This window comes from Anabas testudineus, chromosome 13, assembly GCF_900324465.2.
Source record: "Anabas testudineus chromosome 13, fAnaTes1.2, whole genome shotgun sequence".
Classification (NCBI taxonomy): domain Eukaryota; kingdom Metazoa; phylum Chordata; class Actinopteri; order Anabantiformes; family Anabantidae; genus Anabas; species Anabas testudineus.
The window spans coordinates 976,143-989,832 of NC_046622.1; the positions used below are offsets into that span (position 1 = coordinate 976,143).

The 13,690-nt window shown below is 43.4% G+C and overlaps 2 protein-coding genes across 3 annotated transcripts; one reads left to right on the plus strand and one right to left on the minus strand.

The window, feature by feature from the left end:
* Positions 1-118: 118 nt before the first annotated feature.
* On the minus strand, positions 119-10,823 carry LOC113147998 (interacts with SUPT6H, CTD assembly factor 1). 2 transcript variants are annotated; one of them, XM_026339444.1, is made up of 15 exons: positions 10,625-10,823; positions 9,426-9,508; positions 7,969-8,623; positions 7,746-7,811; positions 6,790-6,994; positions 5,978-6,035; positions 5,789-5,898; positions 5,546-5,690; positions 5,384-5,466; positions 4,620-4,749; positions 4,414-4,531; positions 3,954-4,065; positions 2,938-2,994; positions 2,701-2,812; positions 119-1,578 (listed from the first exon to the last, which is right to left on the minus strand). In XM_026339444.1, exons 1-15 carry the CDS (start codon positions 10,665-10,667, stop codon positions 1,453-1,455), a joined length of 2,103 nt encoding a protein of 700 aa, XP_026195229.1. In that variant the 5' UTR covers positions 10,668-10,823; the 3' UTR covers positions 119-1,452. The 2 variants fall into 2 exon arrangements, with proteins under 2 accessions (XP_026195229.1, XP_026195220.1); XM_026339435.1 differs by having other exon boundaries at positions 6,790-6,997.
* Positions 10,824-11,352: 529 nt separating this feature from the next.
* Positions 11,353-12,950, plus strand: wdr74 (WD repeat domain 74). Its single transcript, XM_026339478.1, has 2 exons — positions 11,353-12,062; positions 12,400-12,950. The coding sequence occupies exons 1-2, from the start codon at positions 11,451-11,453 to the stop codon at positions 12,925-12,927; spliced, it is 1,140 nt and encodes a 379-aa protein (XP_026195263.1). The 5' UTR covers positions 11,353-11,450; the 3' UTR covers positions 12,928-12,950.
* Positions 12,951-13,690: the final 740 nt, after the last annotated feature.

Genomic DNA, 13,690 nt, shown 5'->3' on the forward strand with positions numbered 1-13,690 from the left:
TGTGAGACCAGAAAAATTAGCATCACACTGTAGGAAAAAAGTAATTAAAGAGGTCAGATAAGATAAAATGGTATGAAAAATGGAGACGTTACTGAAACAACAGAAGAGATTAAATGGATCAGGTGAGTTTCTGTTGAGTCTTTATTAAGAAAAGTATCATCAGATCCAGAACAGTGCAGACACATGGGCTGATTCACACAGTGTCTTCGGATCAGATGTTCCACTGAGGAGGCCCAGAGACCTCGCAGGAGATCAGATCCAGATCAAACAGAGATACCTGTGTGAAAGTCAGTCCTGCAGACAGTTTACATACTTCTGTACAGCGACTACAGGAGCAAACGGGGACAAAATGGACTGAACAGCATTATTAGCAAAACACCTTCATTCAGAGACAAAGTGGGCAAAATATAACGTGTTCAACTCAAAAACACTCGAACGTGACCGTATCTGGACAAAAAAAACATTTCAATCTCACCAAACGTAGCCTTCAAGCTAACTGGGTTTGTCTTTAAACCATTAACATGGTGGCACCTGATTTAAATGGAAAAACTAAACGTACAGACGGCTGAGAGAGTCTAACTTTACACAGCAGCTGTGATGAGTTCAAATTCATGTTGGATTCCTGGAGACAGGTCATCAACAACAGAAACCTGTCAGTGCCGTGAGATTTACTAAAATAAGGGTTAATATCTTAAGATGCATTAACGTCTAGGAAGCCTGCACCAGGATATTTCCCTTATTGTAGGAACATAAGTCCGTTAAAGACAGCGTGGTGCCAAACTTTCATGGAGCTGTGTGCCAACAACACACACACACACACACACACACACACCGTTACATGAGTTTTACCTGATAACATAGTTTGATTATAGAAACGCTAATATAGTTTTGGCATAATGGGCTCAGTTTGGAGATGAAGCTAATGCCACCAGGCAGGTTTAAAGCTGCAGCTGCAGCGAACATAATCTAATGTTGGTTTATTAAAAATAGGTAATAAAACAACAAACAGCTAAGTGATCCTTTACTAATGTTAGCGATTGTGCTCATTTTGAGTTACAGCTGATATAGATGACTGCTAACCTTAGCTGCCTTTGTTGGCCAGAAGACAAAGTTAGTTACTATTTTAGGGTCGGAGATAAAGCTGATGTTAACACTGTGGAACGAGTTAGTCTGGAGCTGAAGCTAATGTAGCTGAATGTTAACTAATGTTGGACAACAGCATTAACACAGTTCTAATTTTAGCAGCTCTTACCTTTGAATTTTGGGGTCGTTTTGGAGCAGATTTCTTTTTTTTTGTCCAGACACATGATGAATTTCCTGTTAATTCAGCAGATGTTCACATTCTGACTTCAGTAAGGCAGAGCTGAACCCGAGGGGGGAGGATGGGTCAGGATGGGGGGATTGTTCAGGAACAAAACATTAAAAAGTGAATAAATCCTATGGAGGTTATGATCAGAGTGGCATTCGGTTGCCTTCCACGCTGATTTTAACAGCGTGACCCGTCTTCGTCAGGCGGCGGATGTCAGCAAATCTACGCATCTGTTTGTCAACGCGGGACATCCCCTTCTTCATGGGACCCTGAAGGAAGGAACGAAGGTAAGATTAAAACAAGAAGGATGGTCAGAAAGCCCGGCAACACGCTGAGGATCGACACGTACAAGTTCAACACTTCTACACCTACTGCATTTCTAACGACACAAACAGGTGTTAAAGTGGGAACACAGCAGTGAGTGTCTGTGCTGCTACGTCTCTTCTCCAGAGCCATGCAGGAGGAGCTAGCTGTACACCACCCTGACACCCCGCTGTTCACTTCAGCCTCCTTTATGAGGACTTCTCTTCAAACGTCTCCACCCCGACTTAGATTTAAGTTACCACACTTGTTCGTTAGATTCTACAAACTCACAGCTTCTATCTAAACTCTGATTTTCAGGATCAGAATTTCGAGCTCTCTGACTGAACAGATGCCGAGCTGAAACCAGTGATTCAGGATTTTTCATGAGGAAGGAAAAAGCTAATGTTAGATGAGCAGCAATTATAAATAAAAACGATTTGAATGTCTTACATCAGTATGTAGTATTTTACCAGTAGTATTAATACTTTTACTTAAAATATCTGTTTACTCGAAGTCACAGGTGAGTCAGTTCACTGACAAAGCTGCTTCTCCAGACTCATGCACTTCACTTGTATCTGTTCATGAACAGAGAGCTGCATCTAGTCTGGGAGAACGTCTTTGTCGGCACCACAAGCTCTCAGGCCCTGCACACCATGCACAGACTTACTGCCCCCCCGGGTCAACAGCAGGAGCTACAGGGGCATTCTGTTGCCCTCTATGCTGATCTTGACGGCTCCCTGTGGACGGAGCATTTTCTTCTGCTCTGCAAAGCGACGTTTGTGTTTCTCCAGCAGGCTGATGCCTTTCTTATATCCACTCTACAGAGGACCAATCACAGCTCAGCTCAGGGAACCGTGATCATTGCTGTTTGTTTTTCACCATCGTACAAATGATGGTTTAAATGATACGATAAAGAATGATCAGAGTAACTGTTCATTAACATTTAATTATATTTCCAACAGTATTTAGATGTTTTAATGGAAAGCTAATTTGTTTTATCTTACATTTCAGCAGACACTTATTATCCTGTTCACACACATTCATCTGGATGTAGAGCAGGTTTTGCGCTCCCACATGAAAACACTCACCCTGTTGGAGTCCACCTCTACGTTCCACTTGGGTCGTACGACATAGTCTTTGTTTGAGGGCATCGGAACTCGAGCCCTAGCACAGAACCCAGGGTCACCGGGCCGCAGAGCTCTGCAGCGGGTTGAGCAGGAGAACCCAGTTAAAGTAAGGTTAATCTTCTACTACTTTGTTTTCTGTTTGTTGGTGGGTGTGCTGTGAACTTTGTGTGCAACTTAAAAAAAACAAACTAAACTCACTTTTCCTCTCCAGTCAGCTGTTTCTCCAGGTCTCTGCGAGGTGTCTGACCCCCCGAACTACAGATGGAGAAAGAGAGAGATGTGTTGGTCAATAAATGAACACTGTAACCTGGATTCACAGGTCTGATTTGTCTTGATCAGGGCAGCACACTGAATCTGCTGCTGTGCAGGTTTCCGACTCTGGTTTCCCACTCTGTGCACAAAAACCTTTAGCAGAGCCTCCATGCTATTATTAGCATTCTTCACCCCACAGCCGTTAATCAGCGTCAGTGCTCGAAAGACTTAAACGCAACGACTGTGTCTGTTGCGGGAAATCAAGAATGTTTTAACCTAAGGAACCATCGTGTGAATTTAGTTCCTCATGCCAGAACAGTTCCTGCTCCGGTGTAATTCATTTACACAGTAAACAGCCTTGAGGGCTTGACGTTGTTTGACATTGAAAACGTTATGTTGTCAGCTTCCTTCATTAAAAAGACAAATGGACACAAAAAATGTTTTTCCTCCTTGTTTCCAACACAGCTTGAAGACAACGAAAACAAAACAGAACGCAGAACAAAGGGCTACTAGTTAGGTTGTGGGTCAGTAAGTTTCTGTGGAGGAAAAGTAAAATGTTCTGCCACATCGCTCAGCCCTGGACGAACAGAACTACAAACGTTAATATAAATACGACACTGAAGTCGTCTTCACAGATCACATAGGGAAAAACTAAACACTCATACATCCTTCTCTTTAAACCAGTCTACAGGCTCGCCGTGCAACCATGCAGTTTTAGGACTGAACCTGATCGGTGGAGAGAAGACGTCGGGTTCCACCGCTCTCTCCACCTTCTGAGGTTGACTGGGGGGCGGGGGAGGAGGGATGAAACGAACAGATGAAGAGGTATGAAAGAAGAAAAGTTAGAACAGAATAAAAACAGAAGAGTAGGTGAAAACAACAGACTGGGAGGAAGAACAGTGATGGAGAGAGACGGAGAGGACAGGGTTGTGTTCGCTCAGTGAAAGTGATGATTTCAGCACCTGAGTCTCCGTCTCTGAGGCATCTGCTGGTCCAGATCTCTCTGCTGTCGCTCCTCTCTCGTCATTCCCTTATAGTTAGACGTCAAACCGAAGATCGGCCGCGACCACTCATCTGGACACAAAAATATCCATCAGTAACAATTAAAAATAACTGAATGCTACTACTGCTACTGCAATACAGACACGTACAAGTACTACTACTGTTACTGAGCCACAGCAGAAAAAGTAGAGTAGAATAAAATGGAAATACTGAGGTTAAAATCTGGACTTAAAGTCACAACACACAGTCAGCCATTGTTAGCATGAGGAAATGTGTCCACTCTGCTTCACCCGGCAGGTTTACGTAAAACTGCAGAACTAAAGTTTCATTAGTAGAACGTATCAGTAAGTTTAAGTACCTGTACTGTGGTATTTAGTATGTAGGAGCAGTTACTAGTTAAGTGAAGTGTGACGTCCTTACTGATAAGTTTGAGAGCGAGGTCTTTGTTGGCTCGAGACTCTTTGGGATGTTTGTACAGAAACATGACGGCCCGTCCGATCCCGCTGTGCTTCAGAGTCTCCTGACTCACACTGGGCAGCTGCAGGAGGAGACACAGTGAAAACACTGCTGCTGGCTTTTAAAGCACCAGATCCAACCTACAGGTCGCAGTGCGTCTTCACACTCACCTCCTGCAGGATCCTGAGCAGCTCCTCTCTGATTCTGAGAGCCGGTAGCGATTTGTCTGGAAGAGGACTGATCCATTCTTTAATGGCTGACATTACTCCGCTGTCGATGAACGTCTCCTTCAAGTCCTGTCTGAGGGACAAACACCACCACAAGATCTCAGACTTAGAGCAATAAAGGTTCTGTTCTGAATTCTCCCACAAAGACAATACTTCATCTCATCATAGCTGTGTTTTACTGTATTATCATTCTTTACAGAGCAGCCTCCACATAATAAACACATTACATTATTACCTATTAGAAACCAGTTAGTACACGTCTCTATTCTGTTCATAAATGCTGAAGGGGGGGGGGTGTTACAGCACCTTATTGTTCTTGCATGTCCACATTAAAACCACTTTATGAAAACTGGATGCTGCTCCACAATCATTAAGACTTGTATAGTTATTTACATAGTGCTAAAAATCTATTCTGGGGTGGCAGTCTCTTATTTCTACACTGGTCTCCCAGTGAATCAGGGTCAGAGGTTCAAAGCTCAACTCCTGCTAACCACATGTCAAAGTGTCTCTGGAAAAGACACTGAACCTCCAAGCTGTCTACAAAAACAAAACAGGCCTGGTGAAAACTGGGGAGGGCTGCATTAGGAAGGGTCTCTGAATACGTTTATCAGAGCAGTAAATGTTTGATCGGTGAACAGTGAATGTCTGTCAGTACCAGAACATAGCATAACAATAACGATGTAAGTAAAGTGAAATTGAGCTTTTACTTCTTCAGGTGCATGACGACTTGTGGCAGCAGGGTCAGTTTCTTCAGTGCTGGTTTCTTCTGACTGTTCAGAGTTCGATCCTCCTGTATAAACATCATCACAGGGTTCAGAAAAGCACTATGAACACTCTCTGTGTTGAAGCTTTTATTTTGACAGGCAGACCTCCGCAGCCTCGTTCATCTTGTTGATCATGGCGCTGACCAGGTCGTCTGCGTCGCTGATGAACGTCCCTCCGTCGCGGTGCCGCCTCTTTCTGCTGTTCATAGCTTTCCTCCGAGCGAGCATAATGTCAAAGTCGGACATGAAGCTGGTGCCAGAAACAAAACAAAAGGAAACAGTGTGTTTGCTGAGGCATCAACAACAAACAGCTTATCCATCATCTTTCAGCTGTTCTGCACATCTTACTCTTGGCCACTACGGTCGACTCCTTCATCAGAGTCTGACTCCTCCTCCACCTGCTGCTTCTTCTCCTTTGACTCTTTCTTCTCTGCATCCAGGTCCTCCTGGTTGAAACCCTGCAGGAAGAGGAAGCGGTCAGTACGACGTGTCCTCAAAAAACCTACAACATTAGAGACACGGATCTGGATGTTTTACCGTAAACTCCTCCTCCTCCTCATCTCCAGACTCTCCGAAAATGTCTGCAATCATTTTCCTGGAAGAAACACAAGGGTTAAAGGTCTCAGGGACATTCTACAGCAACAGTTGGTCATTTGGTGTCAGCTGGTTTCCTTTGTGTACAATTAATTAAAGTACATGATTCTTTTTGTCCTTCGCTCGTTACACCTGTGTGTGATAGTTTGTGTTTACAGACTTTGATGTCAATAAATCAGCCAACTAGATTCATACAATGAAAATAAATTAAATATTTAAAAAAATAAAAATCGTAATTTTCTAATCCAGTAAACAATTCAAAATGTAAAACTAGACAACAGATCATATAAAAAAGATTAAATGTATGTAATGTTATTTAACCAACAAAGTCAAAACGGAGGCAACTTTCTGCTTTTTTTTTAAATTCTACTAGTGACCTCAAAGGGTTTGTGTTAAAAAATTTAAAAAGAAATTAAGAATTAAATATTTGTTATCATATAAAACTAATTCTCATAATTACTTTTTTGTCAGTGAACTATAAGATTAATTCTTACAGCTGCAGGATGCTGCCAGAAGACTCATTGTGAAATTGTATAAATTATAGTAAAAGGCATAAAGTTTATTGAACCCAACTAAAAATGGTGACACTGAAAGCGACACCCAGTTTATCCAGTGTGGTCCTGATGGTGGCCATACTGGTTAATTATCATTAAGTATCTTTGAGTTTAGGCAAATCTTAAATGAATTAAATGTTCCTCCGTGATTTAAAACCGACAGCAGCAGATCAGTGGAGTTTGAATTAATCCACTACTCACTCCTCCTCATCATCGTCTCCTCCAGAGTCGCTGTCGCTGCCGAACAGCGCCTTCTCGTCCTTCTTGTCCGTCGTGGCTTTTGATGCGTCGTCCTCGCTCTCGCTGTCTGAGCCGAGCTCTCTCAGTTTGGCTGCCAGACTCTTATCAGGACCACCTGCGTCGCTGTCCGAGTTCTCATCATCCGACACCGCCCGACTCCTCTTAACTGCTGAGGATCACAGAGAGAAACACATCGGAGGGCTGTTACCATACGGTCTTCCTACTGAGCAGCTGTTGTTGTTTCATCAGCGCAGCTCATGATTGCTCTGGATATAATCCAGATATCTGAGGTGGAAACGACTCGGTATCGCTGGGTCAGATTTTCCTCTGAAATCTTTTGTTACAGGTGAATTCTAAGTGGATCTGAATCTAGAGTTTTAGGATGAATTTTGAGGCTGCATTCACCAACTATTTTAATTATTAGAAAAAAACATTTCCTTTAAATATTCAAACTGTTTTACTGAACCAAGCTGTCATGGAGCCCAAATACTTGACACAGTCCGTCTTCACATTGTAACCGTTCATAGGCAAAGACACATGCACATAAGGCGGTGTGGTTTATTGTATTCTCCATCATCATCTTCAGATTTACACATTTCTAATGTCTACACAAATAAGAAATACATCTTTGTTCTTTATTCTATTGTTTTATCAGCAGACAGATGTGAAAAGGATCAGATGCTGCAGCTTTATCAAAATAAAGCCAAAATAAAATCTCCTGCTTCCAAATAAATCTTTTCATTAGTCTCAGTAACGTACTCTGACGATGTACCCAACAACGTCTCACAGCCCAAACTAATCAATTGAAAGCAAACTATTTTAATAATCAATTTCTATTGATTTATAAATTAGCCGTTTTGCACCTACAGATTTGTACTTTCCTATAATACACAGTGAAACACTTGTTTACATCCCACCTGGCCTGTCTTCCTTTTCGTCTTCGTCGTCCTCGCTGTCTGACAGGATGGCTTTCTTACGCTTCACTGCAATCACACACAGAGGAGAAAAAGATGTTACTGTCGCAGTAACTGATCTGAGAAAATTAGTTTACAGGGCAAATTAAAATAAAGTCAGCTGAAATACGAGGATTCATCAGAGAGATGTGGATTGATGTCCCAGATACTTGTCTGGGATCCGTACCTGGCTTCTCGTCCTCGCTGTCGTCTCTCTTCTCCCTCTTCTCCTCCTCTTGCTGCTCTCCATCACTTCCTGCTGCAGCCTTCCTCCTTTGTCCCTCTTCCTCCTCCTCACTGTCAGACTGCATTACAGCCTTCCACTTCTCTCCTCCTCCCCCCTCTGCCTCCCCCTGTTGTTTCTCCCCCTCCTCCTCCCCCTCAGAGACTATCTGTGTTGCCTTGCGTCTGGTAGGTGTCTCTGTGTCAGAGTCACTGTCGGCATTGGACCGGTGATCGAGGGATGCTGCAGGTTTGGCGCCTTCGTTCTCTGAGTCGCTGTCTACAGCCGCTTTAGGCCTATCCTCCCCCTCCTCTATGTCTGAGCTGCTCCCCCTGCGTTTGGGGGGAGACGACCCCTCCCCGTCCTCGTTATCTGAACCTCCATGTTTGACTGGCGACTCATTGTCCGATCCACTCGTCCTACGTTTGACCGGAGACTCGTCATCGCTGTCGGCCGGACGAGGAGCCTCCGTCTCGGAGTCGCTTTTGTCATCGTGGCCCCTGGGGGCCTCACCATCTGAGTCGCTGTCAGCCCCTCTGTGATTCTCGTTGTCTGAGCCACTGGCCGCCCCGCTGGTGTCGATGGCCTGCGGAGCGTCCTCATCATTGCTGCCCTCGTCCTGGTGAGACAAACACACAAACACAGGTCTGTTTTCACCAAGTGTAATAGCTGTCAAGTTTATTTGGCCTTTTTTAAATCTGTCAAAGTGAATGACGCCATCTCTGCTCCATTAACTAGAGGACGTTTCGCCTGCAGTCTAATGGGTTTGTAGCTCATTTATTTATAAATGGGTTCAACGTTTCAGACGTATCACTCTGTAACTCCTGCGAATAATCAGAGAGGACTGTGGGTATCTGTAAGCCAGTTCCAGAAACTCTCAAAACAAAGACAAGCATCATTCACCAGCATCATTCTCAGACCTGTATGTGAGTAGATCAAGATCAACTTTGAGTTCACTCTTTAAAACAAGTAGCTGTTGGGAAATAAAACACACCAGTCAGTAGGGAGTTAATGTGTAAATAAAATCACATTCTACAGTTCTTAAAATAGTTATTAGATACTGACTGTTTTTGTGTGCTATTAGGAGGGTTCTTGATAAATCCTGAGAAGATTCCAGTAGCAATAGCAAGCAGATGAAGCAGACTGACAAAAACATATGTAAGTGGACCAGATCTGACAAATAGAAAACGTATTTGATGTGTTTAAACTTCAGGAAAAAAAAACAGATCGGACCCACTTGGAGACAAAAACTTAATCAGATTTAACCCACTTCAGCTGAAACATGAACACATCCAATACCTTCTGTAAACTGCTTAATTTACACATCACAACTAGAACTAGAACTAGTGTAATGGACACACAGACAATCTAACACACAACAATAGGAAATGTGAAAGTAAGGGTTGAAGCCTCAGTCTGACCTCTGACTGATGTCTGTCGCTCCTCATCTCCTCACCGTCTGATGCCGGATGTTCATCCTGAACTGGAGTGCCACCTCCATCATCTGCAGAACAAACAGCAGGACAGAAACACAACTTCAGAAACACATTTTAATATTATTGCACAGGATTTTATGTCAGACAATAACACAAGCAAAAATGCAAGAGAGAGAAAAGAGTGGATCTCTGGTGGAAGAACTTGACAACTTAACAACATTTATTTTGAAGGAATATGGTACTATTTAAGAAATAATACTGAAATATAATGTCATTATTTCATCCACTTCAAAATTGAGTGCACACACCAAACTCCATGGAAAGAGGCACATTGTAAGGTTTGAAGACAACCATGAGGTTTTGTATAACGACATGCAGTTTTAGATGTATTACGTAATTTGGCAACCATTTAGTGCATTTCTATTATGGGCATTCACTACATTCATATCACATACCCTGGGTATTATTTAACCAGCAGTGTTGAATTAGTATAATTAGCTATGTAATTCACTTTAAAAACAACTGAATCTTAGGATCTTCCCTCCTCTGCACACCTCGTTCCAAAGATCATGAATTTTAAGTTTTATAGTTAGGTAGCACATGGTCTAAAATAATATAGTAAATACATGTAAGAATATAAAGTCTGGATGATGTTCTTATTAATTCGGCATATCGCTAAATTTGTCAAGTCAAACGGTAAACCGAGGTTTATTATGGTTTATACAGTTTAACGTCTCCCTAACAAACCCCGAATCAGAGGGGATCTTTAAATTAGCACGATGCTAACCGAGTGGAGGAGAGGTACTGACGGACTGGACTCGGACTGGAGCCTCTGTTCTTTTTACAGTTTTCAAATACAAATATATCCGCTCATTAAACACTTAGCTAAAGAGTTTATGTGACATTATTAACAGGTAGATGTCGCGTTGCCTGCTCGATGTTCATGAAGCTAAACTGAGACATTTCCTGGTGCTGCTGACGCCGAAATCAGAACCACTTAGTAGCTCAGTTACTTGTTCGCTCCTCTTGTTAGCGTGCAGGTGAAGTTATCAAGCTAAATAACGTCCAGTGGTTTTTGTTGTTGGAGTCGAACTCAGTTGAAGATCCGGTTATGACGGTGGAAGCTAACAGTTGCCTTTAGCTAACGTTGTTCATGGGAAACAAAGCACAACAACAGTTTTTACCGGATCGGTTCCCGGACATGAAGTCGTCCTCCTCTCCGTCCATTTCTCGGACGAAAAAAAAGACTCAAATTCCAACTCGAACGCGTGAAAAATGTCGTTGTGGTTTTAGCTACAAGATTAAAGCGGGCAAAATAAACCCAACAAAGTAATGACGCTAAAGCTAGCAGCTACTGAAACCCCAAGATCCAAAATGGTGGAACTGTCGTCATATGCGCAAGCGGTCGCGTCGTAATGACGCACCTCTTCGAATGAACTTTATTAGAAACACGAAACATGAACTTTCTAATGTTACGTTTGTTCATATATGTTATTAAATTAAATGTAACTTCAAATTTAGATTTAAACCCTAAATTTAAATCTGATAAATTCTGCATATTTGTCGGTGCATATTCAAATAGAAGTTGCTGCTTTGATGCGATTCAATCCTTTACAAGGTTGATGAGTTGTTGTAATGTAAAAGGGGTAGTTCCCATCGGAATAAGGATGATTATTTATACTACATTCATATCATATCTAATATATGCCCATATTCATCAATTAGCGTTTTATCATTTCAGAAACATTTATGCCCCAGGCCGCAGCACTTTTATTAAACTTTATTTAACTGTATATATAAAAAATCATTGAAATCTAATAAACAAACAAAAACAGCTAAAGTTAAGAAATCTAAGGTTTCTATGAATTTTACCTTGTCAATAAAGTTTTTTTTAAAACACTGCAGTGACGTCTTTGACGTGCGACACACAGACAGGCTCCACGCGTGTTTTAGACCCACGACCCCTGAACTTTAGCTTCTTTAGCTTCGTTTAAGTCACCTGTTCGGGTCATGATGGGGGACCGGAGCCGGCTGTGCTCCGTGTGGCTGGGCTCGGAGACCGGGATTCTGAAGGGGGTCAGTCTGTCCCGGAAACAGGCCTTCAACTTCTGCAACAGCAGCCACCTGAGCCGCGATCAGGAGGTCCGCGCGTTGTGCTGGGGGGACCCGGCGGAGAGCGAGCTGCTGGTCGGCTCCGTGGACGGAACCGTGAAAACCTTCAGCACAGAGAAAGGCGCCTTCACCGAGACCCGGCGCTGTGGAGAGCCCGCGGACGGCTGCTTCACCGGGCTGGCCGCGCTCAGCGACTCGGTCCTGGTCACTTGCGGGGAGTGCGGGAAGCTGCGGGTATGGAGGGAGGACCGCAGCGAACCTGTGACCGAACTGGACGCGGGGAAGAACGTGTGCAGGATGCGGCAAGACCCGGTCCACCGGCACAAGGTGGCTACCGGCGGGAAGGAGAATGGACTGAAGATCTGGGACCTGGAGAGACCCGAGACACCCGTGTTCACCGCAAAAAACCTGCGGGACGACTGGCTGGACCTACGGCGTCCACACTGGGTCAGAGACATGGCCTTTATCCCGGACTCCGACAAAGTGGTCACCTGCACAGGTTACCACCAGGTGAGTCAACAGCCAAGACTTTCAGACCAAACTCCATTCAAAAAATAGCTAATTTAAACTTTCCTTAACAGAGGTTAAAGGTTCTCGGTTTGTATGATATTAAAATCGTCTTCGATGTCTTGATGTCAGTAAAGTTTCCTGACGCTGTAAACATGTGTTGTTCACTTGCACTGCATGTTCTACAACAGGGAGAGTGAATCCTACAACCTCTGTAGTAATGTGTTCATAATAATAATAACGTATAATGCTGTTCCCATGTGATCTGAACATTATTACTTCAGACTGTTCTGCTCTGTAGAATCCAGACCTCAGTGTTTCTGTGTGTGTTCTGTTTCAGGTCCATGTGTTCGACCCTTCCTCCCCCCAGCGGCGCCCCGTCCTGGAGGCTGAGTACGGGGAGCACCCACTCACTGCTCTGTCTCTGCCTGCAGCCGGGAACACGGTGGTGGTGGGAAACACCCACGGTCAGATCGCCATGCTGGACCTGAGGAAAGGTCTGGTCCGCGGCTGCCTTAAGGGACTGGCAGGCGGTGTGAGGGGGCTGCAGTGTCACCCCTCCCAGCCAGTTGTGGCGTCCTGTGGCCTGGACCGCTTCCTCCGCATCCACAACCTGGAGGACCGCAAACTGCAGCACAAAGTCTACCTCAAGTCCAGACTCAACTGCCTCCTGCTGGCCAGCAGGGACCTGGAGGAGGGAGGGGGAGCCACGGAGCAGGAGGGGGGGTCTCAGGAGGTGAAGGAGGAGGAGGACGAGGTGTGGGACACCATGGAGCAGGTGCAGGAAGTGGAGAAGAGGAAAACGACAGAGGAGGAAGAGGAGCCACAGAAGAAGAGCAAGAAGAAGAGAAAGAAAGGACAAGACTGAGGCGTTGGAGGTGCGACCAGAGTGTGGGACATTTGAACTCTGTGTCAAATCATCAGACGGAGAGAAAGATGGAGTTTTATCTCCTACTGAAAACTATCGGTTTATTGATCTGAGACTCACATCTCTCATTAAAATAACAATGTGAGGAGATTATTGGTTGTGTAATGATTAACTTTTTGAACTTGTACATTTTTATATTGAGCTGAGTCAGATATATTACACATTAGATTAAACTTGTTCTCTTCTGAGAATAAAGAAGAAATGTTGGAAAATGAAACTAAAGTCAAAATATTCTGAGAAGGAATACAGTAAACAGGTAAATACAGTTATTGTAAAGTAGTATGAACTAGCAGTGGAATCAACAACATTATCAGAATAGTTCGACTCTGTCTAACTTTATTCAGAAGACTTTGCCCACAATACCTTCAGGAATATCTGTGTTACATGTTCAGTCCCTAATTTTGAACATTTAACAAAGTACAGTATTCACGCTAGTAAAGTAAATAATAAAAATACTCAAGTGCCTACAGTATTTAATAACAAAGAATGTTAATAGAAGAAAACTGTTCCAGGTTAAATCAGTGCTTCCCAACCTTTCTGACCTGAAGAGAAGAACGTGGCTGCATTACGGAGGCTCAAAGTGACAGAAATAAAAGATGTTAAAATAAATACATTTTAAAAATACTAAATAAGAATCGAGCCTGATTCATGTGCAAATTGCACATTTATTTATTTACTGTGTTGCTTTAGGGCCTCCATACCT